The following is a 26,617-nucleotide window of genomic DNA, read 5'->3' as shown; positions in this document are numbered from 1 at the left end:
TGCCCCACCCTCCGGCCTCCCGGGGCTCTGACAGCTCCTGGGGAGGACAGGAAGGGGAAGTGAGGGGTGCAGGAAGACAGAAGTCTTGCTTTACTGCCATGGGGAGGGAGACGGGAAACATGGAAAAGGGATCAAAGGGAAGACACCGGTTTAAACCAGTGGCTGAAAACAGTTACACAGGATAGTCACTAAGGCGCATCGAAGACTAGGTGGCCCTGACGACAGAGGTGTGAGATAAGAAAAGGGGGACTCCAGATGCCTGAACTGCATCACTGTCATCTCACACTTTGATCTCTGAAGACAGGCACACATACTGCTTTGTTATAAATTTAAACAGCAGAGTCACAAAGCTCAATTTTAACCCCTTCCCTGCTGCTAACTTGAACCTAATTCTCACTGTGATGAAACCAAGGCACTAACCCTTGCAGGCATAGGCACAATTTATCCATACATCTATATAGGCACATTCATGTATACATAATATTAGAGAAATATTTGATACTAATACATTATCACCACACTAGAGAAAAGCAGAGCTAATTTAGCTGGCACACAAAGCTGTTTCCCAGCCCCTTCCCTGAACACACAACCAATTTGAGTGTTTCTCAACCAAAAGGCTTTGGGCCAGAAGGGATCCAGATTCTAGAATTCCCCAACTCCAGGTTTTAGAATGACTACATACACCTGAGACATGTGGTATACAGGACACAGGCCTAAATTCACGCATGTTTCAGGTACAACTTCCACGTGTCACCTAAAGGTAATTTTCTAAACTAATCCCAATCATTTTGTGCACGGGACGGTGTTTCAAAGTGAGGACCTTTTCCACCTGCGAGGGCAGGACAGTGCAGTGCTCAGAGAGTCTCTCATTTGGGAACATTTTAGGTTTCAGACTGCCAGATCCGGGCTGCTCAACTCTGCATTAAAATGCGGACTGCTTTGAGCACTTCTTTCAGAAATATTCCAAACACTGATCAACACACACACACATAAAAACCCAGGGAAAAATTAATCTTGAAAGATCAACATTCCACCATGCTTATCATCACGCATGTGACTTTTCCCGTGGCTAGCCAAGTGGTAACTGGCAAACTAAACAGCCTCCCCTCCAGCCCCCAGCCCTTATCTTCCCAACATACCCGGACAAAGGCAGCTGTCTTCCTGGAGTGACTCCCTTTCATCACTTTCCTCGTTTCCATGGCCAGGCGGTTCACGCTCTGGATTGGTTGAAAAACCAAACAGGAACAGGGATGAAAGGATGGCTGACTCAGAGTAACATCTCCCACCGAGACCTGGAACATTCCCTAATCAAAACTCTGTGGGGCCAAGAGGAGACTAGCCAGCACCAGCTAGAGTCCTGAAACCCCAGAGGGGTCACAGGGTCCCCTCCAATCTTAGCTTGTGCAAACATCTCCAACAGGGTAGGACAAAAGGCACTAAGCCAGTTAGGCCAATCAGGGTTGTAAATGATTATCTGCTGGCTTAATGAACATCCAGGGTTCACTGCCTACATTTCCTGAAACGCAGATGATGGGCTTGGCAATCAGAGAAAGCTCCAAATTCTTGAGAGCAGAGGTGCAACCTGGTTATGTGATGCTAATAAGCACAGCAGAGGCAAGGGCCACAAACTCACTCGAGGTCCACTGTGTCAGATGAGTTACAGCCTCATTGGCTGGCTTGCTTGGGGTCCTCCTGCTTTGCAGAGGAGGTCTCTACCATCTGGTCTGGAGTTGAGTTGCACTAAGTCACTTGATAACCACTAAATGCACAGAAAGGTTGTTCTCCTTCAGTAGATGAAGCAATTAAAGGGCTTTAGGAATTTTCCTGCTGATAGGCAGGTTGGACTTAATGGTTTCCCGAACTGGGTCCCTAGCACTCCACAGTGCTGGAGCACAGGGGACACCATACTTATAAGGCAAACAATGATTCTCAAAGGTTAAGGTGCTGGCATGGGTCTCACACTGGACTTCACGCCTGCCTCCCAGAAGCATCAACACCAATGCGCGAAAATGCATGCTTGGTGGCCAAGTATGGTGCAAAACTTCATGTGGGACAAGCAAGCCACGGTGGGAAATAGGGGTGGCAGTGCTCAACCTCATCCCAGAGTTTGAGAAACTGTCCAGTGTCCAACAGGTACGCATCTGCGTCATTAGAAAGTAACTTCAGTGACTTAAGAATTAGGTGAAAACACTAATTTCTCTTTCAGTTTATGTGTATCATAAACACTAGTTTCTGAACTGAACTCCTTAATAGAGCTGTTGCTATTTCTTTTGGCCAAAGGGGGCTGTGAAAAGTTACTGAGATGAGCAGGAGTGAGACTGCGCAAGGATCAGCAACAGGAGGTCAACAAGCACCCTAAGATCTCAGCCAAGTTGCTGATTTCACTAACCTTTGTCAAACTGCCTCTTACACCCTAGACAACAGCAGCAGGGCGGGGCAGGAAGGATCCCGGAGCAAGACGCGTGTGTGACACACAGAGGATCGCCAGGTACTTTTTGAGAACACGAACAAATGAAAAACCCTTACGTGAATCAACTGCACGAGCACAGGCTCCAGGTTGCAAAACATGGACCTGGATTCCACGTAGAAACTGAGCTGCTGCTCAAAGTCACGGCCAAACGAAACCTGGAAGCAGGGAGAAAGAAGCTGAGAGGGGCAGTGTCCTGCTGAGAGACGGACTCTATGCAGAATGCCTTTACTCCAAGCTGCATATCACTGAAATGTCATCTCACCACCTCTTCTTGATGACCTGGAACTGGACTAGAGTGGAAAGAACTGAAGCGGGGTGGTGGTGGTGTAAACAGAAGCTCAAAAATGCAAATAGGGTTTTCCAGACTCAGCAAGAACCCACAGCAAAGGAAATCACAGAGTTTTGTCGGTCACCAGGTTTTTGTATTAAACATAGGCTTGGATCACAGGTGCCTCTGTCAGAGAGGTTTCCCTGGAAATGACCGTGCCCTTCTGCTTCCTGATGGGCACCCAACCGCAGCAGCCTATTCGTGGATGCTGGAGCAGCTTCTCCACCATTGAACCCTCCCCACTCTCCTGTTTCTTCAACTTTTTGAACAGCAGGTTAGGGAAAACTGCTTTCCTGCTCCGTCCATCATTTCTTCCTAGAGCAGGTGTAACTTCACCATTTTCACAGTAGCTACCAGACTTGACTTTTTCTCATATGCTTTCCCATTACTGCTCAGTGACTTCCAGACATAAAAGGGTAAATTCCAACCATCAATACACCATGTAAACCGAGTGCAAAAAGCATCACTGGAAGACCCACAGCCACATTTCCTAACATGCAAACGGAAAGGCCAATCCTGATTTTTCATCAGAATTGTTTCTTTTCCACAAAGCCCAATGGATAGGGCAACCGACTCCCCAACTGTTAAACAAGTCATGATTGCCAGGTTACTTTCACAGTGATCTCGTTGTTTCCACCTTGGTCAGCTTTGGTGTTGACATTGTCTATTGAAATATAAGACACTGGAAGCAGGTGGTGGTTCAGTTCTGAGCATCAAGAATGAAAGCCGTTGTGGTTGTCTCCAGACAAGGTGGCCAAACTCACTCCTAGCCCTGAATGCCATGTGCCTGTCTGCCATGTCTCTAGACTCTTCCTACCAAGGAGGACCTCTCCTCTTCTCCCACACAAAATAGCTGGCCCTGAAATCAGCTTTGACCAACAAGTAGTAGTAGAGCTCACCATGTGACTTTCAAGCCTAGTCCCCCCAAAAAGACCTTGTAGCTTCTGCCTGTGCCCTCCTAAAACCAGCAACATGTCAGGGAGTACCAGGCAGAGACTCATGAATCAACCAACAGTGTGGACAAAGAGCTCAGGTATGTGGAAGTCACCCTAAGGATGTCACTGGAGGCCCTGATAGGGGATCCAGGCTGTCCTAGACCTTCTGGCCACACCCACTGGCAGGTGACACCCCCATGGGGCTGCCTGGCTACCCAACCAACCCACAGAGCTAGAATTCATAAAACAGATATTTCAAAAAACTAGATTTTGGGGTGTATTGCCATGCAGCCACAGGTAAATGAACCGACAAGGAAGTGGATGTGTGGCATCTTGGCTGCCAGCATAGTTCCTACTGTGGCCATCTGGTGACCAGCCGGTTAGCTGCTCCAGGGCTCCATCTCACACACTCAGTCTGATGAGTTTGGCTGCTCAGGTGTGTGGAAGGTTCCTAGGTCTGTCCAATCTGGATGCCTGAGCCACAACCCAAGGCAGTCGCAAAAAGTTCAAGGCAGGACTTTCAACTGGAGCCCTTCCTGTGAGGCTAAGGAGCTCGGAGCACGGAATCTTAGGGTGCTCGTGGGGCTGGGGGGTGAACTGATAAGAGGAGCAGAGTCCTGAGCCAAAATGGGGACAGATGACAGATTCTGGTGGCACCACGGAGACTCCCAATCCAGCTGCTCCCCTCACCTGGAGTCCCATGCCAGGAACCCATAACTCACCTCCTTCCCTGCCCACATAAGCCAACTTGTGCTGGCTCTCTCCCTGTGCCCCCACCAAGGGAGTCCTGGGAAATATTAAGCAAGTTCTAATCTTGTTCTTATCTCAGGGAGAACTCTGTGCCAGGCTCCCTCCCCCGCACCCGCCCTCCCACACAGGGATACACGATGACGTCACATTCCTGCGCACACGGAATCCTCCCCCAATCCTTACCATTTTTATAAATCCATTGATCAAATACGCCAGTGTTCTTTTCTCATCCTCAAGCGTGAGTGCACTGAAATCAATAGTTGTACATAATTAACGCTGAGGTCGGACCAGACTTCTACAGAAAACACACACACACCCCAAGCATTCAATCGGGAAGAATATTTTGAACTTTTTTAGACCTTATAAACACCTAACAGGCTGTAAGCTTTTCTTGTTAAAGATGGAAATGAACATAGTCTAAATGAGCTGCTTGTCTCACTCTCAACATTAACGAAGGTTTCACATCCAACATTCAGCAAGGCTGAAAGAACCTTCTAGCACACCTTCACGCCCACCATGGTGAGCCTGCCCTTGCCGTTCTACCGTCCTTTGTCTCCTCACCCTGCAGCTGCCTCTCCATCCACAAATCCATCTTGCTTTCTTGATGTGTTTAAAGTGAATTGCTCATCTCATTCACTTATCCTCAACCCGGAAATTCAACGCAAGTATAAATAAGAAAGTGCCAAGGCTTCATGGCTTTGCCTAATGCATGGAAAGGTCTAGATTCACTTGTTTGTTTGCATCATAAAATTTATAGCCGAGAGGAAAACAGGACTCGGTTGTTTTGGGTTGGTTCCTTGAGGGGGGCAATGAGTTGTGGCAGCCGGTGCACACCGCTCTCCACTGTGCAACATCCCCCCAGTTCTTGGAAGCAATGCTGCCCAGCCTGCTTTGGAGCTGTGCGTGGCCGTGTGATGGCTCTGGATATAAACCCAGACGATGTGTGGCCTGCCAAGGCCCACAGGCTGACTCGTAGTTAGGGCTGAGTAGGGGCAGCTCCCGGCAGGCAGCAGCCCCAAAGGGCTGGCACAGCAACAAGGGAGAAGCAGGCTGGGGCCCTGGCTGGCAGCCCCAGGCAGAGACGCTCTTCCCTACCTCCTATTCTCTCTACTCACACTTCTGCCAAAGAAACGAACAAACTTTTTCTACCTCAAGACAAAACCCAATAACCTACAAACACAAAGGTACTTCAACAGGTTGGTAGAAAAATAGAATGAAAAGATAGGCTCATGTTGTTGTAAAGAATGTCCTAAAAACCATGCCCAGTTTTTTTCATAATATGCATTTTCCCATTAACTTTAAAGTGAAAACAAAACAAACTATGCATGGATTTCAAAAAACAATTCTATACCCAGAAAACATCTCCTCATTCATTCCATTTGTGAACTTTTCAAAGCATTCTTGTTAGGTGTGTGTGCAACCAAAGCCAGCTAGCCCCATTTAACAGGAAAAGTCTAAGTCAAAAGTTTGGTTGTTATAATTCCCCGCAAATTTGAAATAACAGAATCATGGAAATAAATACAGAAACAAAAGAGGAAAACAAAAAGAAACACAATTCATCTTCTTGACAGTTAAGCTCCAAGATCTTTTACTCAGTTCTTGTAACATTTTCTGGTAAATAAAGCTGCTATGCTTCAAAATTCTTTGGGGACTAAAATTTCAGCCACAAACAAGCAGGAATTGCTGCTAGTGCAGCCAAATGAAAACAGCTTGAAAGCAAAGGAGTGATAATTTAGCCTATGATGGAAAGGCAGGCTCTATAGACAGACCCGGGCCTCAAGTACTCGCAGCCAATCAAATCCTTTGCATAAGATACGTAAGTATGAATTCCAAAGAACTGATTAACAATGAGATGAAGTCAAAGGCTACGGAGTGAGCACACCATTAGACAATCTGCTGCTCTCAGAGGTCTCCAGGAGGGGCGGGCTTTGCCAGCCCAGCGAGTTAAGCCTCCGGCTATAACGCTGGCATCCCATATGAGCACGGGTCTGAGTCCTGGCTGCCCTGCTTCAGATTTAGCTTCCTGTTAATGCTCCTGCGGAAAAGTTTGCAGTTCAAGTTCACCCAAGTACTGCGGCCCTATCACCTATGTAGGAGACCCAGCTAGAATGCCAGGCTCCTGGCTTTGGCCAGACCTAGCCTTTTGGGAAGTGAACTAGTTGATTGAAGATCTTACTCTTTCTAACTCTGCCTGTTGATTAAAATGCATCTTTTGAAAGAGCAAGCACAACACATGGAATTTGAGCTCACTGGGATGAATTCAGTCTCTCCCCTCACCTCCCTCCAACAGAAACAAGAAAACATCTGCCATCTCATTTTCTCAAGGTTAACCTCAGCTTCTCCAGGACAGAAACAGCCTCATTAGACACAACTTCAGTACAGCAGCAGCAGTAAAGTGGCAATATGCACAGAAGCTAAGCTGTCATGCTCTCATGCGCCCTCAGTGGGGCGCAAAGAACCCCCCCCCCACCCCTTCACCCCCCCCCCACCCCCCGTGCTGCAAGCCACCTTACTTCACAGAGTCGTGCATGGTCTTGCAGATGTGCAGCAGGGCATTCAGGATCACGGGGTCCTTGGTGGGCTCCTGCTGGTGCCTAGGGGACATGAACAGGTGGCTGTGAGAGCTCACTCAGCTCACAGTGACGATGGAACGTGCTGAGCGTGCACCTGTCCCAGGCCTCTGAGAAGCAGCAAATCCTCCAGGCGACCCATTAGCCCCAGGGAAGATGCTCAGGGTTACTCCAGGTTCTCCTCCAAGTAGCAACTTCTCTCTTCGGCACCTGCCTTCACTTCTTAACCACAGGGAGACACTGGTTAAGCCAGGCAAAGGACAGATCTGCTTTGAACAAAACTGTCTTAAAAAAGACACGTAGGGAGTGAGGATTCCAGGGTCGAAATGTCATGTTGTTCTCAATTTGGATGTCAGTCATGTGTGCCATCAGAGGACCACAACCACATTTACTACATGGCTGTGCATCCTTCTTGTGGTGTACTCTGTATTTCAATAAAAGAAAAACGCTTCCCACACCTTCTGAAGCACTGTTTGAAGTGCCAGGGAAAATGGCTTTTTTTTTCCCCCTTAATACAAAAAGCTCTTAACAAATCTGTGTCAGCTAGGCTGACACAATGGCTCAAAGCATAGTAATGACGAATTAATCTTTTAGAGACATAACAAGACATGCTTCAAGCAGATTTGAGGTGCGCCAGTCTATTTTCCAACTGACTCACATGTGTTGAACATTTTAAGCAACTTTCACCTTTTCTTGGTAACTTCACCCACAAAATCATGAATAAATCACAGAATAAATCAACCAGTTATGTAGGAATTTATATATCACAACAAACATAGATATCTTGTTAATTTACACACTGTCTAAGAAATCGACCTGTAATTTTTAAAAGAAAAAATAAAAACTTACTCTCTACACATCACTGTAAAAAGACTTCCTGTGGGGCGTGGTGTTGCGGAGTAGCAGGCCAAGACTCTGCCTACAGCACTGGAATCACTTATGAACACTGGTTTGAGACATGGCTGCTCCATTTCTGATCCAATTTCCTGCTAACGTGCCTAAGAAAGCAGCCAAAGATGGCTCATGTGGAAGACCTAAAAGCTCTAGGCTCCTGGCTTCAGTCATTGAGGAATGAACCAACAGATGGAAGATCTCTGTCTCTCTCTCTCCCCTTCTCTGTAACTCTGCATTTCAAATAAAAAATACCATAAAAAATAAGCCAATGGGAAAAAAACTGACTTTCTGTACCACTAGCAGTAGGAACTCTTGAAAAGTTGACTTAAGCAGCAAAAATGATGGGAAGTAAATTTGCAAACTGATCAGTAATTCGCTATCCATCTAAACACAGAAGATGAAAATCTTCCTAGCACCAGTGCCCTCCCACATAAGCCTTTGTTTCCAATTCCTTAAAACATAATTGCTCAGCCATTCACCAAAGGGCTGCTCTGTACAAAGACACAGCTAGTACTCACGCGAGTACTCGGCAATCTGTCTGCTTTGGCACTAATGCCCAAGCTCTGATTGCATCTGCTGCTTCTAACGCAGCTTGCCTCCCAGTTGTTGCTTTAGGGCTGAAGTCACACAGGTTGTGAAGCCTCAAGGGATGGGAACAGGGACTGGCCAGGATGCAGGACAGCAGGCTCGCACTCACTTGATGAAGGCCTCCATGATGCGTTTGCACACGTCCACCCGCACGCTCTCCTTCTGGAACATGTCTAGAAATGGCAGAAATTTCTCCTGAAATGAAAGACAAACTCTTTCAACATATGTCCCCAGAAGGAAGGATTCTCTAGGTCACTTTTTCCTTTGGAGACCCCAAGAAACAAAAAGCAGTGTGGGAGCCTGGGAGGTGGGGGTCAGGGACACCGTCCAGTGCACCCAGGCCTGGACACTGCAGCCACTGTGACCATTTGCGGAACGAATGAGCAAATGCAAAGTATTCTTTCTCTCCTCCTCTTTGTCAATACCTCTCAAATAAGTCATTCGTTTTATAAAGCATTATGCTTTAATGCATTAAAAAGATCCAGCACAATGCCTGAGATATGATTCATGTTCAATCAATATTAGCTTCTCTTCTCACTTTTTAAAAAAAAAAAAAAAAAAAGCCCTAAAACTTACAAGCTTACAGTACACACAAACGTAACCAGAATGAGGAACTAAGGGAACGGACAGAGAACCCCTCTAGCAGAGCACAACGTCTGCTTCCCCAGGACACTGCAGTGACCCCGCAAGGATTCTGCACAACATCTTGAATCTAGGCGAGCACTACAGTAAATCTCAATTCTACCCCCACAACAGGGCAGCTCCTCGCCTGATGCCTTTCAGCTCCAAGACAGCAGGCTGAGAGATAAAACAAGCACACATTACATGCCAGGCAGGGGACAGGATGGTGAGGCGGCCTAGCAGGTGCACACACCCTGTTAGTGGAGGTAAGAGAGCTTCGAGTGCTTGTGTATGTTCTTCAAAGGCTGCTTGCATTGCCCGCACAGTCATGCTTGGGCTGACCACATCCAGCAGCTTTATGGAGAGAACTGCTGAGTGATTCTGAGGACCCGGGGCTTCCAAGGAAACGTCCAGGGAGCCTCTGACCCAGAGGCTACCTCGGAGCTGTGACTTACCACTGAGAAAAGGACCGAGAAGTCATGGAAGTGGGCAATGACTTTCTTAATTATTGACTGAAGCTGCAAAACAAAAGCAAACATTTTCCCAGTTTGTACAGGATACAGGCTTTGTTGCAGATCTGTCCTTGACCTCCATACTCCCTGCCTCCTGCTGTGCAACCTGTGGGAAGCCACCAGACCTCAGCTGGCTCATCCTGGAAATGGGGACAAAGCAGTCCCTTGCTCGGGCAACACTGGTGAGGACTAAAAGGCCGGTCCTAAAGCACAGAGCAAGCACCGCCTGTCCCCTCTCAGGTGGTGACTGCACCCGGGTGAGTGAGCTTGTTCTATAAAAGTCATCAGCACAGAAATCCTCCCCAGTTCATCAGAGCCACAGCTGCTGTGACACAACAGCAGGCAAAGTCAGGTGTGGCTGTGTGCCCATAAAACTTGATTTGCACACACAGGTGTTGGGCTACACAAGGCCTTATGGGCCACAGTTGGCTGACCCCTATTCTGGGCCACCATGGCCCTGTGTTTCTTGACTCATTCAGTGCAGGGGAGCTGCTAGTGGGGTCTGAAGGCCATGGCATTACCCAAGGTTGTGGGTGCAGTCTGTGAACTCTGGCTCAGAAATACACAGGTTCTGAGGTCCACCACTGACATCCCGACAGGCTTGCAGGCCTAACCAAAGGAATGTTAGGCCTTGGTCTAGGAAAACCAAGGAGATGTGATTTCTTAGTCAAATATAGAACTATTAAGACAGTTCACTGATCAATATATTGTTTATACCGAAATAACAACAACAACAATAATAATAAATCCATGCTATTTAAATCAAATGCAAAGCAGACTTTCAGGGTATGATTTCACTCACTTTATAATTAAGCAGCTTACTAGGTCAGTCAAGGGAGAGACTAGAAAGGTCCTCAATACGCCATAACCAGGGTGGACATTCCACGCAGTGAAGGCACTGCTCGGGATGCCAACAACTCCCATCACAGTGCCCGGTGCAAGTCCCGCCTCTGCTTCTGATCCAGCTTCCTGCTAACGTGCAGTCACAGAGGCAGCAGTGACGGCTCAAGAACTTGGGTCCCTCACATCCACACGGCAGACCAGATAGAATCTGGGCTTCCGGCTTTGATTTGATTCAACCCCAGCTCTTGTGGGTATTAGGAAAATGAAGCAGCAGACCAAAGATTTCTGTCTCTCTGCTTTTTGAATAAATAAATTTAAAAATCCCCAGGACACAATGTTCAGAGGCAGAGTATTAAAAGATACAGTGATACTGCCAGGTTCAAACAGCAACAAGACTTCTACAGTTACACTTCAATCATGATTTTAGAGAGAGGTTTTCCGTGAACACTTTATAAAAATGCCCAAAGCTGAAGACTACGGCTACACATCCTACTGTATAAATACAAAACCAAGAGCACCCAGCGCCTAGGACAGCTCACACTTCGCTACACTTGCCTTAGTTCCTCCCCCGACCAGCACTCCAATTAGAATGCATAGACACCCAATCTGGGTACAGCTTTTAACTTTTCATTTAGAAAATAATTTCAAACCTCAAGAAAACCTGACAGAGTAATACACAGAACACCCATATATTCTTTTTCCTACTCTATTCTTTTAATCTTTTGCCAAATGTGCTTTATTGCTCCATGTAAGATATATTTTTCCCCTGAACTACGTAAAAATAGACCGCATGAATCACATCCTTTGCCTCGTAACATTCCATTTCTGTGTTCACTAAGAATAACCTAAATTTCTAACAATTCAACTTTGCTGGGAACAGACTTAGGAAAGTCACCTCAGATGTAATGAAAACACTTTAACCTATTATCCTGCTTTGTGCCAAGACCCTCTGAGATGTGCACACATCTTGCTGCCCAACTCAGCCCTCACCTACAGGCAGGTAGGTGGCTGCTGCCTGCATCCAGATGGCTGCAAAGTGTGACCTCCCCTACTCCCGTCTCCTCCTGGTTTCTCCGCCAGCATGTCCTGCCTCCTCCATGCCCTTCCATCCACAAGGATGAACTCCGGGATGCCTACACATCCCACGGGTCATGACCCTCCAAATCCTAACTTCCCAATGCCCAGATCAGGAGCTCTTGACAGTCCCTTCAAGTTACTCCTGTACCCGTGACATGTGTCCATTATTTTTGTTTTGTTTTGTTTTGTTTTGTTTTTAAACAAAAAAGTTGTTGAACTTGTTTCCTGGTACAGGTTTGTTAGGTGCTCCCATCTCAGACTTGGGGTGAGCCAGGTCCCCATACAGCTACGGTTTTCTCCTTTTTTCCTGACAAAGCCCTGCCCTCAGACAAGGGCCTTGTTGCTGAAAAGGATGGGGGTCCTAGGTGACACCTGACCCCAGGCATCCTAGCTGCTTTTAGAAGATGCAGCGTTCGAGGATCTGTTAATTCCCCTCTCAGGCAAACTTGTTTAAAACTGTTTAACACTACTTGAAGTTTTCACCTCACTGAGTCCCTAGTGGACAAGGTCTTACTAAATACTCCTCTACAAAGATTCCCGTGCTGGGGCCCATGTTGTGACACAGCACTTAAAGCTACATTCTGCAGCACCAGCATTCCACAAGGGTGCTGGATGATGACCTGGCTGTTCTACTTCCGATCCAGTTCCCTGCTAATGCACCTGGTAAAGCAGTGGAGGATGGCCCAAATCCTTGGACCCTGCACCCATGAGGGAGACCTGGAAGAAGCTCCTGGCTTCCTCCCAGCCCAGTCCAGGCCACTGTGGCCATGTGAGGAGTGAACCAGCACAAGGAAGATCTGTTTCTCTAACTCAGACTTTCAAATAAAGAAACCAATCTTTAAAAGTAAAAAAACGATAGTTACTTCATGAAACAAAATTCTAATGCTCATCAATTTCCATGTGACAACCTGCAGGTCTGAGCTGCCCCTTCCCCTGCTGTATTCAGGCAATAGTATTGATGCGACATATACCAGAGGCAGTGTATAAACACCCTGTCCTTATCACATCTAAACATATCAGGTAGGGGCTGGCATGGTGGCACACAAGGCTAAGCTGCTGCCCACAATGTCAGCAACCCGCATGACTGCCGATTTGAATGTCAGCTGCTCCACATTCAATCCAGCTCCCTGCTAGTGCACCTGAAAAGGCAGCGAAGGACGGCCTAAGTCCCTGGGCCTCTGCCACCCACATGGGATAGAGTTACAAATTCCTGGATCCCGAGTGGTCCATTTTTGGCCATGGTAGAACATGCAGGGGTGAACCGGTGGAGACATGCTCTGTCCCTCCCCTCTATCCCTGTGAATCTGCCTTTCAACTTTTTTTTTTTTTTAAGAAAAAGGTCAAGTACATAGTACAACTGAATAAACTGAAAGAATGAACAAAATTAACTGGCAAAGGGTAAAAAATTCCCAAGTTAGCCAAATACACAAATTCAAAAATCCTTACAAAAATATGCCCCCAGTGTCCTCACACTAAATGAAAGTTCAAAATCAATTTTGGGCAATAATGCTGGAATATCATACTACTGAATGGAAAGGATTCTTGTTGGTCTTCTGAGCTTCCCGTAAGTAGAAACTTACTTCTGAACAAGTTCGTTTATCAGAAACACACAGATCCTTCCTTGCACACCACAGCCATGACGATGCTTTCCCACCACTGAACACGTCTCACAGACTCCCTTATCATTTCTTACTAAATCCTCGTAACTCCTTGGACTCCCATCTCACGGGGCAGAAGAGTGAAGGATGGCAAAATGACAGAACTGATCCAATGGCCCACAGCATGATTATGACATAGTTAGGATCTGGCTTCACCACCCAGAAGAACATGCAACGTGACCATTTCATTGCACACTGGCACTGAGGGGAGACACGTGAGCTCGTTACCTGTGGGTAGGAGTCCTCAAAGGCACGGTCGGGGGTCATGTGCTTGATGGCGTCGGCCAGGACCGTGTTCACCTCTCGCTTCTGGTGGAGGAAGAGGCACAGAGCTGACATTAGCTGAGAAAGGACTCATGGGTTCCAGGCACAGTACACTCCTTCCAGCAGCGTCAGACAGCCTGAGGGACACCCCACTTGGGGATTGCTGGGTCACTCTGTGTGCGACAGTCAACTCTGCGCGACAGGTCACAGCTCCATGCTATTCTCAAAGTGCTCTCCCTGAGAGGTGGCCAAATTAGCCCTGCCTGACCTGGCCTTGCTCAGGCACCTGCAGGGAGCAGGCAGTGAGGCACTGTGGGAAGGGTACAGATCTGGCTGCCAAGCTATCTGACCCAACACAGTTCACGCCCCTCCTAGGCGACAGACTACAGACCCAGCCGAGCCCAGTGCCAGTTTTCACAGGCCCTGGGAGCAAGGGATGTTTTCCATGTTCAAGTGAGAAGAACATTTTGACAGTCTGAAAGCACGCTGGCTTCTGGGCTATAGAGTGGAACAGGCAAGGCTGCCACGAGGTGAGGCGGCTTCCAGGTCAGGTGGCACACAGCAGACGTTAACCAAACAGGTGCCATGGGTCTCCTCTCCTGGTGTGTGCCCCATGCAACTCCCAGGCAAGGACATCATCATCCTCATTTTACAGGGTAAGAAAGCAAGGCTGAGGAGTTCAGAGATTCAGCCATCGGGTGGGCCTCATGCCACAACAGGTTAGGTCATAGCTTTCACATCTGAAATCAGAGTGCCAGTTCTTCATGTTTCCTGCTAACGCACCTATGCACCTAGGAGCCAGCAGATGATGGCCCACACACTCGGGAACCTATCACCTGTGCAGGATACCTGAATGAAGTTCCCAGTTTCAGTCTATAGTGCAGTCCCGGCTGTTAGGGAATCTGGGGAATCAGTAGAAGCAAGATTCATTCATTCTTATTCACCCCTGGCATGATGTGCCTGGCAAGAATTCTCTGATGTGTGGCCGCCACCCCCACCTCCCTGCCTTTTTCTCCCCCTACACACATGCTAGTCACAGTCTATTTGAGCTACTGTAACAAAGTCCATAAGTGGTCAAAACAGCCTACAGACAACAGAAGTTTATTTTCTCAGTTCTGGAGTCTGAGAAGGCTGAGCCCAAGGCCCTAGCAGGCTCCAAGTGGGGCAGGAGCCTACTCCTCACACACACAACCTTCTCGCCAGGGGCTTGCCGGATAGAAGGGGCCAGCAAGGACCTCTGGGCCCCTTTACCAACCCCACGAATGAAGACACCACTTGCATGACCTAACGCATTCTCAAAGGGACTCTACCTCTTCTTCTTTTTTTTTTTTTGTTAACAGAGAGAAATCTGCTTATCCACTTCCCAAATGGCCATAGTAGCTAGGCTAGGCCTGGCTGCAGCCAGGATTCTGGTTCAAGTCCCAGCTACTCCACTTTTGGTCCAGCTCCCTGCTAATGCTTCTGGAAAAGCAGTAGAGGATTACCCAAGTGCTTAGCACCCAGGGTGCACATGGGAGATGGAGAAGAACTCCTGACTCCTGGATTTGTCTTGGCCCAACCCCAGTCATTTGAGTAGTAAATCATCAAATAGATTCCTACCCCTCTCTAATGCTATTCTTCAGATAAATAAAATAAATGTTTTTAAAAAAAGTGACAGCGCAATGGCTCAACTGACTAATTCCTGGCCTACAAGTGCTGGCATCCCATATGGAAACCAATTTATGTTCTCCTACACTGGCTGCTCCACTTCCCATCAAGTTCCTTGCTCATGATCTGGGAAAGCAGTGGAGAATGGCCCAAAGCTTTGAGATCCTGTACCCATGTAGGAGACCTGGAGGAAGTTCCTGGGTCGTGGCTCCTAGCTTTGGATTAGCTCAGCTTCAGCCCTTGCAGCCATCTGGGGAGTGAACCAACAAATGGAAGATGTTTCTGTCTCTCCTTATCTCTGTAAATCCATCTTTCCAATTAAAAAAAATATAAATCCTTAAAAAAATCATAATGCACTCCAGAATAGATGCAGCTAAGGTGGCCCATGGGGAAAGGCATGCCTACCACTGCATAATATAGCAACTCACAAAGCCACAAGCAAGCATAGGACAGTTCTGTTACAATCTACACACTAGTGTGTCACCATAGTTTATTCTAAGGAATGCAGCCTTTAAGAAATTAGAGGAACAGTTTACCTTTGCAAAAGGCCAACCCTGGACTCATTTGCTCTCATAAACATGAAAAACCGCAATTCTTTTGGCAGTGTCACCCCCACTGCACTTACTGTGAAATGCTTGCATGTGTACTCCACCCACACTTCAGCACAATTGATGTAGTCCTGCAGAGAGAAAGCACGAGTATTGTGATTGCAAGCACAGCGAGGCTTCCCATGCAGCAGCAGCTCACGTGCAACTTCAGGCCCCTTCAGGCAGTTTGGCCAAGATGAGCTGACCAGGAGGCGCAGGCACTGCTGGGAGTGCCTCCACTCCAGGAACAGCTGGTCTCCTCAGCACATCACAGAACATGCAGTTATCTGAGCTACTCCCAGCTGAGAAACCAAGCCAGGACCTGGGCCGAAGATGGAATTTGCAAGCCCAAATTACTGCTGCATCTGGAATCAGAGTCCTCTTTGTCATAAAGTTTCTTCTAAAGTTTCAGATATCTGTCACCTTGTGCCATGAGTGCATCTGAGGTCTCAAGAATGAGACATAATTAAGACTGAAAAATCAAAGAACTTTAAACCATTAAAGCTATCAGTTCTCCATTATAGGATAGCAAACAGTACAATCTATAAAGTAGGTTTCCTTTCTTCAAAAATGTGGAAGTATTATTAAAAGATTATTTTTATAACAGATTACTGCATGACCCGCACAGAGAGCAGTGTGTTTGAAGTTTAAACGACCACGCACCTGTGGATTCCTCAGCTTAGTGATGACCTTCCAGGCTTCATTGAGGATCTGAAGACGATCGTTCTCAGGGGGATCTGCCAGGGCCAAGTTTAACCCCAGTGAGCGGAAAAGGAGGTGCTAGAAAAAACGATGACGTTACTGAGGTCTTCAATCGAAGTAACTTCGGTTAAAGAACATGTTTAACCCCTCAAAGGATTCTCTTCCATGTCCATCTTGTCAAGTTCAATCACAAATCCACCTGCCTTAAGCTTAGCAGCTAAACATAAGGTACTGGCTCTGTGTTTTTGGCCTAACTTGTGGGCCGCAGTATTCCACCACACAAAACAATGAGAGAAGATACACTTGTAAAGAGATGAGACCCAAGTCTTCTAAGTGTGACACAGTGAGCCAATCTGGTAACTTAGGACTCGCAATCGTTACACTGTCTAACCTTGCCAGTCTAACTTCTCTTCCAGGGTGGGCATCTGTTTATAGACACAGCCAGCCCTCACTGTCCCATCCCTTCTTACCCCTGAACCCTCTCCCGAGGGCTACCACATACAGACTGCCTCTCATTCCTTCACCTAGGCTGGTGCCAGAGCCTACCTTTGGGAAGCCAGACTCGTCACATTCTTTAATCATGCCGATGAAATCCATGGCCCTCGTGGCAATGAACTCGGCCCTGAAGGCGGACATCACGGAGTTCAGCAGCAAGGCACTGTGGGACACAAAGGCACCACGTCACCTTATCCAAGTGGCCTTCAACTTTGTCAAATTTATCTAAGTTTTAGGATAAATGAGTAGATTGGCAGGAAAAATGATAATCTTAATAGTGAACTTGAACAACGAAAGAATAAAAGGGCAATCTCTTAATTCAGTGTTACATACATATTTGGAATTTGACAAATATTGAACTAATTGAATGAATGGATGGTTGGGTGGGCAGATAAGATGGATGGATGGATGGATGGATGGACGGATGGATGGATGGACGGATGGATGGGTGGATGTGGAAGAAAAAAAGGATGGGAGGTAAATAAATAGAAGTGGAAGGATGGGTGGATGTGTGGGTGGACAGGTAAAAGCAGCAAGACATCCAATCTTTTTACAGAGAAGCCAAGCAGGCTCTCCTATGCGCTAGTATACTAATAAAACCTGGCAGTAAGTACCACTGCTGACCCTCACTGGCAGCACACATCCCTTTAGTTTATGATCAGACCTGGCAGGAAAGTCATCTTGAGTTTCAGCTACCAGGGACCCATCCAGTGGTGAACAAACCCTCTACCACCCAGGGGACAGCAGAGAGGAAGCTCCCATGCCTGAGGAGAGGATGGCCCTGTCGCTTACCCCGGCCCCATTCTAAAGGTGAAGACATTGAGGCAAGGAGAGTTTAAGCCAGGGGCCCACGGGGCTAGGAGTGCATGGCACTGAGGCCCGTCCAGGGCCATCAGCCTCTCTCAGCCCTGGAAGCGGCCCGTGTCCCCAAGTTCATTTTCAAACTCTCACCCTGTGACTCTCCAGATACTTACTTATTCCCAAGTTTCTTACACCTCTCCATCATCTCGGTCAGCAGGGCCTGAGAAGTTAAAAAGAACAAAAATTTGATCAGATTACAAGCCATATTTCCAACGGGTGTCCAGAGTAACAGTCTAAAATAAAATGGCCCATTTCCCTAAGTTCCAGGGCTTGACAGGGAGGGGCAGCATTCCTGACCCCATCCCCAATGAGGCCGGTGCTCCACTCTCCCATTTCACACAAGAGACAATCGAGTCACAGAGCGGCTGTGTGCCTGGCACTCAAGGTCACACGCCCAGCAACAGAGCCTGCAATGAACCTGGGCAGGCTGGCACCTAAGGCCACGCTCTTAACTTCATTTCCTCCCCATATACTTTGAAACACATCTTCCCTGCCAAAGGAAGCAAAAATCCTTCTCATTGGAATCCTCCTAATGGCTTTAGAGCTATCTTAAGATGAGTGTCTTCAAAAGAGCTCCTGGCCTTTAAAAGAAAAAACAAATCAATAGACGTATCCTTTAGGGAAAGCTTTGAAGTGCTTAGACACAGTCAAGCCTGAGATGACAGAAGCAATGGCAGCAGCTCAGACACCATGTGCTCACCACGCCCCAAGGGGTCAGGCTAGGTGATGGATGTCCCTCTTCATGACAATCTTGAGAGGCCCATGGGACATTATGCCGATTAGAGGAAGAGGCCAAGCTCAGACAGGTGCAGTAGTGCCCGGTGAGTGAGAGAAAGAAGACAAAAGTCTGGTGTCAAAGTCAGAAAGTGTGCCCTTCTGTACTTACAACCCACACCTGCCTAACCAGGGGGACAGCTGACCATGGAGAGACTGTCAACGCCCCCATCCTAGGACTCTGTGTCCAGACTTCTGTCTATCCCACAGAAAGCTGAATCTTTTTCCAGGCAGAACTCCTGGGTTGCGCCCTGTATTTGAACACAGGGCCTTTTGAGGAGGATTTACGGATAACATGCCACCTTAGGGCACCGTCCTAGTCTGATCAGCAGGACTGTATTCTCTGAGAAGGGGAAGAGCCAGGGGAAGGTTACGTTTGGAGAGGGTCATCTGCACGCGGAGGTCAGAGACCTTGGGAGCAGCCTGTCTGTGCCATAACCTTGGATTTCAGCCTGCAGAACTGGGTGACCGTAAGTAACTGCTGTTGAGCCCACAGCCTGGGCAGACTAGTCCAGGTCTCAAGCAGTCATGGAAGTCTTGCTACTCCTGCCAGTGGAGGTGTAGACTTGGACACACAACCCATTTCCAGCTGCCAAGTTGGGATGGCAAGTCCTCCAGGAACTATGAGAAACAGTCTCCGTGTTGGTAAGCAGGGACCCATGGAACTGAACATTCCCTGTGTTTCTGCCTCAGCATAAAGTCATGTTAGCATGTGATACCTGGAGTGGCAGCAGCCACCTTGTCACCATCTGGAGAGAGCAGAAGAGGGAGAGGGGGCAGAGGGAGAGGAGGGTTGAGGGAAAGGGAGAGAGATGAAGAAGGAAGTGAGAGGGAGAGAAAGGGAGAGGGAGGAGCAGACAGACAGACACTAGTCCAAAAAGCTTTATCTTTTGACTTTGGGGTTAGACCTGTCATGGGAGAAGACACAGTGAATTATATTTCCAGGCTGTGGTCACAAGCATCTCAGCTGAGATAAAACTGGTGTGTCACTAATGGTTCCTGGACCCACTTGCGGTGCATTCATTTCTAAAAAGCCATCCTTAAAGACCAGGACCAAGGAGGTTTTTGGAGAAGACCAGGAAAGGACAAGAGATATTCTGCATCATGATCACACTGATGCTGCCCCCCGACCCCACCACCACACACACACCATTCAACTCTGCCCAAGGATCAAGTAACAGCATACACTCCTCCGTTAGCCATGGCTTCGCTTTCCACTGCTTCAGTTACCCCCGATCAATAAGAAGGGCAAGCATAGCGCCCCAAGACACTTTGAGAGAAAAGACCAGATGCACTGGTCTGTGCTCCTTCCCAAGGTCCCTTTCTAAGGGACACGACTGTCCACATTTATTGCGGACCTTTCTAGAACTTGGTCTGTGCCTGGTGAATGTTAGCTGCTGTGGAGACCTGCTTTGATTTGGTTTTATGAAACTGGAATCATAGATCCTAGTTCACGTCAGATACCTGCAGCTGAAGGTCATTTCTCCTTCCCTTCCCTCTTCTCAGCTGCCAGCTGTGGTGCCCGTGGCTTGAGACCAATGCCACCATCTCCACTTGCAGAGGCTCAGCCCCTGGAAGACACGCTGCAGCCATGGTCAGGCTTGTGAGTCTGATCATCAGCTGCAACTTGAACTTCACCTTTCCAGACTGGCATGGATTCACCCATGTACTTTTTTTCTTTTCTTTAAACAAGAGACTGCAAGTCCCTGATTTGAGTGCCACAAGTAGCAGAGTTTATTATTATTCGGGTGACCCAATTTTTTAATCACTCTGCCAGGGTAACAAAGATTTCCTGGAGCTGTCAGACTCCCCGGGAAGGCTCTGTTCCACCAGCTTCTACCATCCCCTGTGATTTCCGGTGCTTAAAATAAAAGGAAGAAAGCCTTATGACACAGACCTTGTATTTTTAAGCCCCCTTTTGCCTTGCATCAAAATAAGAAACTGCTAAGGGTTCTTGTTTTCAACACGACCACTCTGTTCATGCGTGCTGCTCCTCTGGCAGACCACAAACAAGGACAGCTCCCCAGGTCAGGTTCACGGTATTTTCCAGGAGCTAGGGGCAGCACATGAGGCTGCGGAAACCAGGCTGAGGTCACAGTCAATACAAGGTCATTGTATTGTATACAGAACCTTCCCTTTGTAGCATCTTCATTGCAAATTAATGTACTGGGGCCAGTGGGTAGCACAGTGGGTTAAGTCACCACTTGCAATAGCAATATCCCTGACTGGAGAGCCTGGCTGCTCCACTTCCAATCCAGCTTCCTGCTAATGCACTTGGGAAAGCAGAAAATGATGGCTCAAGTACAGGGACCTCTGCTACCCATGGGGGAGAACTGGATGGGATTCCTGGCTTCTGGCTTCGGTGACCATATGGGGGATGAAACAGTGGGTGGAAGAGCTTTCTCTGGTATTCTGCCTTTCAAATGAATAAATAAATATTTAAAAATAAAGTTAATAGCAATTAAAAAAAAACCCTAAGGGGGCCAGCACAGTAGCCTAGTGGCTAAAGTCCTCGCCTTGAACACACCGGGATCCCATTGAGCGCTGGTTCTAATCCCACCTGCCCTGCTTCCCATCCAGCTCCCTACTTGTGGCCTGGGATAATCCAAAGCCTTGGGACCCTGTACCCACATGGGATAACCAGAAGAAGCTGCTGGCTCCTGACTTCGGATTGGCACAGCTCCGGCTGTTGTGGCCGCTTGGGGAATGAATCATCAGAGGGAAGCTCTTCCTCTCTGTCTCTGCTACTCTCTGTATATCTGACTTTGCAATAAAAATAAATAATTATTTTTAAAAAGCCAGGAGCCCAGAATTCCATCTGGGTCTGCCACATGGGTGGCAAGGGCCCAAGTCCTTGGGCCATCCTCTGCTGCTGCTTTCTCGGGTGTATTGGTGGGAAGCTGGATTACAAATGGAGCAGCAGGGACTTGACCTTGCACTCTAATACGGAAACCAGCAGCAGCTTAACCTGCTGAGCTACAATGCCAGTTCTGGTCATCTGCATTCAGAGCCGTGTGGCCTCACACGGGGATTGGGCTTTTGTGAGAAGCCACAGCCCCATCTCAGTTGTTTGGCAACCCTGTGTGGGACAAAGTGCTTAGCAGTGAATCAGCTGGCCCAGGAGGCCTCTAGCAAGGTCGGCTGGCATTGGTAGCAAAGGGACCTGTTAACACCAAAGTGCACAGTACGAGAACTGTGACCCAATGAACGAGAGAGAAGGAGAGAGGGAGGGAGGAAAGGAGGGAGGGACCCCAGCATCGCTCCCTGGCGGTATACTCAGGCTCTCGCCCCCTGGCAGTTACCTCGGGCGCATGGTAGGAAATGCACTGGAAGATCCAGTCCATGGCGGGCGAGTAGAGGGGCAGGTAGCACGGCAGCTCCACTCCCTGGAGCACCAGCTGGTTCTGCACCGTGTCCCCGTGAATCTGAAGGAGACCAGAGGAAACAGTTAGCAGAAGTGTGGGGGATCGTGCAACCCACTCAACTCCCAGGCTTGGAAACACAGGGGCCAGCGGAGAGCAACAGCATGCTGCCTTTGCTGCTTTGTTCAAATCAGCAAACAAATGCGCAGAGTGTCCCATGGCACCACGCTGAGCCCGCATTCCATGGCATGGTCATCACGAGCTCTCTGCCAAGCAATCTCTTACCTGCTTGAACGTAAGGAGGAAGTCAAAGAAGTTCTTGTTGAGGCTTTCTTTGAGTTGTGGCGCCACTTCCATTCCTACCTGTGGCCAAACCAAGACAAAGGTTACCCTGGCAACGGGGCGGGGAGGGAGGGAATCTTCACATCCAGTGTGACCCCTTTTTGGTAAATTAGATAGAGAAATACATGCAGAGAACAAAAGTTAATTTTTAACTTCTTTGCATCTGTTTCCTTATTCTACAAGCACGTCTTTGTTTTCTAAGGACCACAGGAGCTATTTTTACTCAACAAAGTTGGACAACATTTGTAGCCATCAGCTTTGCCATTTTCCAGAGCTAACCGATACATTTCTGAACAGATGAGGAAGAGAGCAAATCAACAGGTCGCTAACACTGTGTTAGCTACATTCCTGTCCTCTCCCAAGATGCGAAATGCACCGCTGGGCTGAACATCTCACAAGGGCGTGGGGGTACAGCAGCCAAGTCAGCCGGGCACTCACAGGTCGTGTTGGTGCTCCTGCCCTGCCAAGAGCTACCAATCCACTCCTCCAGGCAACCACGGAAGTAGACGTAGGTTTGAACACACTGTGAGAGATTTTATATAGGATGAAGTCTGTCTGTCCTCCTCTATGTACATCTGACTTTGCAATAAAAATAAATCTTTTAAAAAAAAAAGTACCAACAACAAATGTCAAATCCAGCTGTGCCATGCTCCAAGACTGTATTCTCCTCCACTTCATCATACCGTGGCAAAGGCAGTAATTAGCTGTTGGGTGCCAGGGAAGGCAGGTCGGGTGGACAAGCACTTTGGGGGCGAGCTGAAGGGGCCGTGACTTAAGGAGTTAATTACACTTTAATAAGCAGCGGCCGGCTCCACCCATGCCCGATCCACGCACTGCCTGCCTTACTTGTTCCTCCTCATTGCAGCAACTGAACAGCTTCACCAAGCCACTTGGATCTCAAGGGCTCCTGCCCCAAGCAGCTAGGGTGGCCGCGTGTGACTGCCACCTGCTGCTGGTGCCTGCCCAACCTTCAGTACCCAGGCCTCTGCTTCCGCTGAACTGGGTTCGTCGGGGGGCGGGGGGGAGGGGATTCCCTATATGGGTGGGGGGTTCTTCTTTGCCCAGAGCCACCTGGATATTGACAACATCAAGAGAAGCCCACACAAAAGAATCAGTTAAAAAATTGATCTGTTACAGCTCTGCTGAAATTCAAGTCTGGTCTACAGTTGCCTTGGCCAGGCCAGAGCAGATATGATTGTATGGACACAAAGGGCCCATGGGCCAGACACTGCCCCAGCCCTGTACCACGAGCTTTATTTTGGAGCTGGATCTACTCCACCCCAAATGGTGGGGCTGGGCAACTGATTCAAGCCATAATCCAAGATTGATTATTAGCATAGCTCCTCCTATGGCCACAGTGACTGGTCCAGGGATGGACAAGTGACCCACAGTGGTCCACCAAGACTCTGGCTGGATATACTGGGGCCAGGTGTTCCCTCTCCAACACGGTTCCTAACCTGGGAGCAGGGAGCTGGGAGCCACTGGGCACATAGCAAGCCATGCAGTGAAGCCAACTCAAAGAGCTTATTCTTTCTTTTAAAATTTACTTTATTTTATTGGAAAGTCAGATATATAGAAAGGGGGAGAGACAGAAAGGAAGATCTTCTATCAGGCCCAGCACGATAGCTCAACTAAAGTCCTCGCCTTGAATGCACCGGGATCCCATATGGGTGCCAATTCTAATCCCACCTGCCCCACTTCCCATCCAGCTTCCTGCTTGTGGCCTGGGAAAGCAGTCGTGGATGGGCCAAAGCCTTGGGACCCTGCACCTGCATGGGAGACCCAGAGGAAACTCCTGGCTCCTGGCTTCAGATTGGCACAACTCCAGCTATTGTGGCTTCTTAGGGAGTGAATCGACAGAGAGAAGCTCTTCCTCTCTGCCCCTCCTCCTCTCTGTATATCTACCTTTCCAATAAAAATAAATAAATCTTTAAAAAAAAAATTCTGTCCACTGATTCACTCCCTAAGTGGCCACAAATGCAAGAGCTGAGCCTATCCGAAGCCAGGAACTTCCTCCTGGTCTCCCTTGCGGGTGCAGGGTCCCAAGACTTTGGGACAGCCTCAACTGCTTTCCCAGGATGGGAAGTGGGGGCCACCAGGACTAGAACTGGTGCCCACATGAGATCCTGGCACATGCAAGGCAAGGTCTTCAGCTGCCAGGCTATTGCACTGGGTCCAAGAGCTGATTCTTGACCACACTCCTAGAGGTCCTGGATCCAGCCATGCCTGCACTCCTCAGAAACACCACACAGTAAGCCCCCCTTTCCATGCTTCGAGTGAGACAAATTGGGCTCTTGCCACATGCAGCTGAAAGAACCCTAGCACAGGCGACATCATTTTGCGTCAAAAGGCTTTTAGCAACCACTCAACCATGAAGACGGATGTCCGCATTAACAGCTGTAGTGAGGTGCCCTGCCTGTCGTCCTGCCCGGCTCCACTGGGGCCCTGTACCTTCTCCCCAGCTTGTTTTCAAGGTCATCCAAGGCCACAACAGACAACACACAGGACCTTCCCCTTGGCTCACATCCCTTAGTTCAAATGCTGGAACCAAACAGGTTTGGAGAAAGTCAGTATGTGCCCTCTCCTCTCCTATTTCTCTGTAATAACCAAAAATTATGATCCCTACGGCACGGCGTGACCCTGCCAAACGTGTTGCTCCACTCTTCAGCCAAGGTCAAGGTCCAAGAGACAGATGTGCGGACAGTGGAATGTCCTGCCACCTTGCCCGCGGGCTCCTCCAGGGTGACCTTTGAAGCATTCAGGCTTCGATACAGCCGAGAGCTGAGCTGCTGGAAAGACCTGCGTGTCCTGGTCAGGAGCCCCACGCTTCTAACAGCGGAGGCGCGTCACCCTCAGCCTGCTCCATAAGGGAAGGGGACTTCTCCCACAACTGGTCACAAGGAGAGACCCCATGGCCCTCGCAGAGGATACCTGTCACTCGCTCTGAGGTGGTGGTACCTGGGTGCTTTGTGACCCTTATGGCCCTACGAGCTTCTGTCACCTGCTAACCCAAGGGTGCCTGTCATGGATGTCTGACGGCATTTAAAGGCTGAAGAGCTTGTGGGGCAAACAGCCCCCAAAGGATGCCCCCCAGTGATGTCACAGAGGCAAGGTCCTGTGTGCCTAGAAGCAGGACGACCACACACCTGTCGTGCTGTGTGTTTGTCATGAACAAGAAATCTGAACAGGTTCAGCCTGAAGCTTCATGGGGCTTTACAGGAGACGGTGATTGCCCACGGGCACCCCCAGAACCCACAACAGCAGCCGCCCAGGTCCGGGTTCACTTGCCCATCACTGAGGACCCGCACCAACTCACAGTGAGCCCGTTCTTTCACGGGGACGGAGTGTGGCAAAAATAAACAAACACCACTAGCAGATTTAAGACAAAGGGAAGGTGATGCTCCAAGTGCAGCCCGCTGTCACCTGCCAGGCCCTGGGAGCCGGGTGCCCAGCAAGACCCGAGAAACAGTTAACTCTGGAAACCAGTTCACTTGTAAGATGACCTCAAGCAGCCCCTAATTAGAGCTACAGCGGCGCTGAACTGGTCTACTTTAACATTAATTTTTAGAAGGAACTCAGCAGCTCTATTTTCTGTGGAAGAGCCATGCCCTAAAATTAGCACTAATGAAGTCCTTTCCTGCAGGAAGCCAGCAGGGTGCTGGGGACGTTTGAGGGGGCGGGGGGAGCTCAGCCTACCCGGCACAGGTAGGCGCGCGCATACACCGACACCAGCGGGTCTCCGATGCCCCGGATCATGAAGGTCAGCCGGGGCAAGCACTCCGAGATTCCCCTGTGAGAGGCAGAACGAGGGCATGTCACAGGACATCGAGATCAAGTCCCCGAACCTATGGGGGCGGGAACCAAGTCTCAGGAAGGAATCAAGGTCAGGATTGCAGTGTGTGTGCGGAGACTGCATTAGCAGCCCTGCTTCCCAATTCAACCACTGACTGAATCCCGCCCGCATCACGTGCATAGCACTACAGGCTAATGGGCTCGTTTTTTTTCTGCTCTAAGTCACGTGCACTTGATTAATTTGAACAACTTTTGTCTCCAGTTTCTTTTCACCCACTGGGAGCCCCTGATCTTCTCTTTGCCTTCCCGGGGCACTGATTTGCTGCCTGCACCCTATTCCTTCCTGGCATCATTGTGGCTCCTTTCTCCTGTGACGGGTAGGACCTCCCTCTGCCTAGGGCATTGTGCTCCCACAGCTGGCAAGACAAAGTAGTTGCCTGCTTGGCACCTGTGTGATCCACCCAAACCAGCATCTCTGGTTCCAAACACTCCATCCAATCAAGAGTTAGTTGGGATGGCCAGGGGCCAGTCCCTGGCTACAGAGT

The 26,617-nt window shown here is 48.7% G+C and overlaps 1 protein-coding gene across 5 annotated transcripts in view; it reads right to left on the bottom strand.

Moving 5' to 3' along the window:
• Nucleotides 1-26,617, bottom strand: part of VPS35L (VPS35 endosomal protein sorting factor like) — a 66,368-nt gene that overhangs the window by 16,462 nt on the left and 23,289 nt on the right. For 2 of the 5 annotated variants that reach the window (XM_040973291.1, XM_040973290.1), the window contains 14 exons: nt 25,977-26,070; nt 22,224-22,301; nt 21,879-22,001; nt 17,916-17,962; nt 16,993-17,104; nt 16,408-16,524; nt 15,783-15,836; nt 13,475-13,555; nt 9,612-9,674; nt 8,645-8,730; nt 6,997-7,077; nt 4,667-4,730; nt 2,527-2,625; nt 1,140-1,217 (listed from right to left, as the gene is read on the bottom strand). In XM_040973291.1, the coding sequence (XP_040829225.1) occupies nt 1,140-1,217; nt 2,527-2,625; nt 4,667-4,730; nt 6,997-7,077; nt 8,645-8,730; nt 9,612-9,674; nt 13,475-13,555; nt 15,783-15,836; nt 16,408-16,524; nt 16,993-17,104; nt 17,916-17,962; nt 21,879-22,001; nt 22,224-22,301; nt 25,977-26,070 (1,177 nt within the window). The remainder of the gene's footprint in view (nt 1-1,139; nt 1,218-2,526; nt 2,626-4,666; nt 4,731-6,996; nt 7,078-8,644; nt 8,731-9,611; nt 9,675-13,474; nt 13,556-15,782; nt 15,837-16,407; nt 16,525-16,992; nt 17,105-17,915; nt 17,963-21,878; nt 22,002-22,223; nt 22,302-25,976; nt 26,071-26,617) is intronic. The other 3 variants (XM_040973292.1, XM_040973293.1, XM_040973295.1) reach the window with 3 other exon arrangements.

The sequence above is a fragment of the Ochotona curzoniae genome, unplaced genomic scaffold, assembly GCF_017591425.1.
Source record: "Ochotona curzoniae isolate NIBS_2020 unplaced genomic scaffold, NIBS_Ocur_1.0 contig_2321, whole genome shotgun sequence".
In the NCBI taxonomy this organism is placed as follows: Eukaryota; Metazoa; Chordata; class Mammalia; order Lagomorpha; family Ochotonidae; genus Ochotona; species Ochotona curzoniae.
The sequence above is the reverse complement of the archived record's forward strand: the minus strand, read 5'-3'. Positions and strand labels throughout refer to the sequence as shown.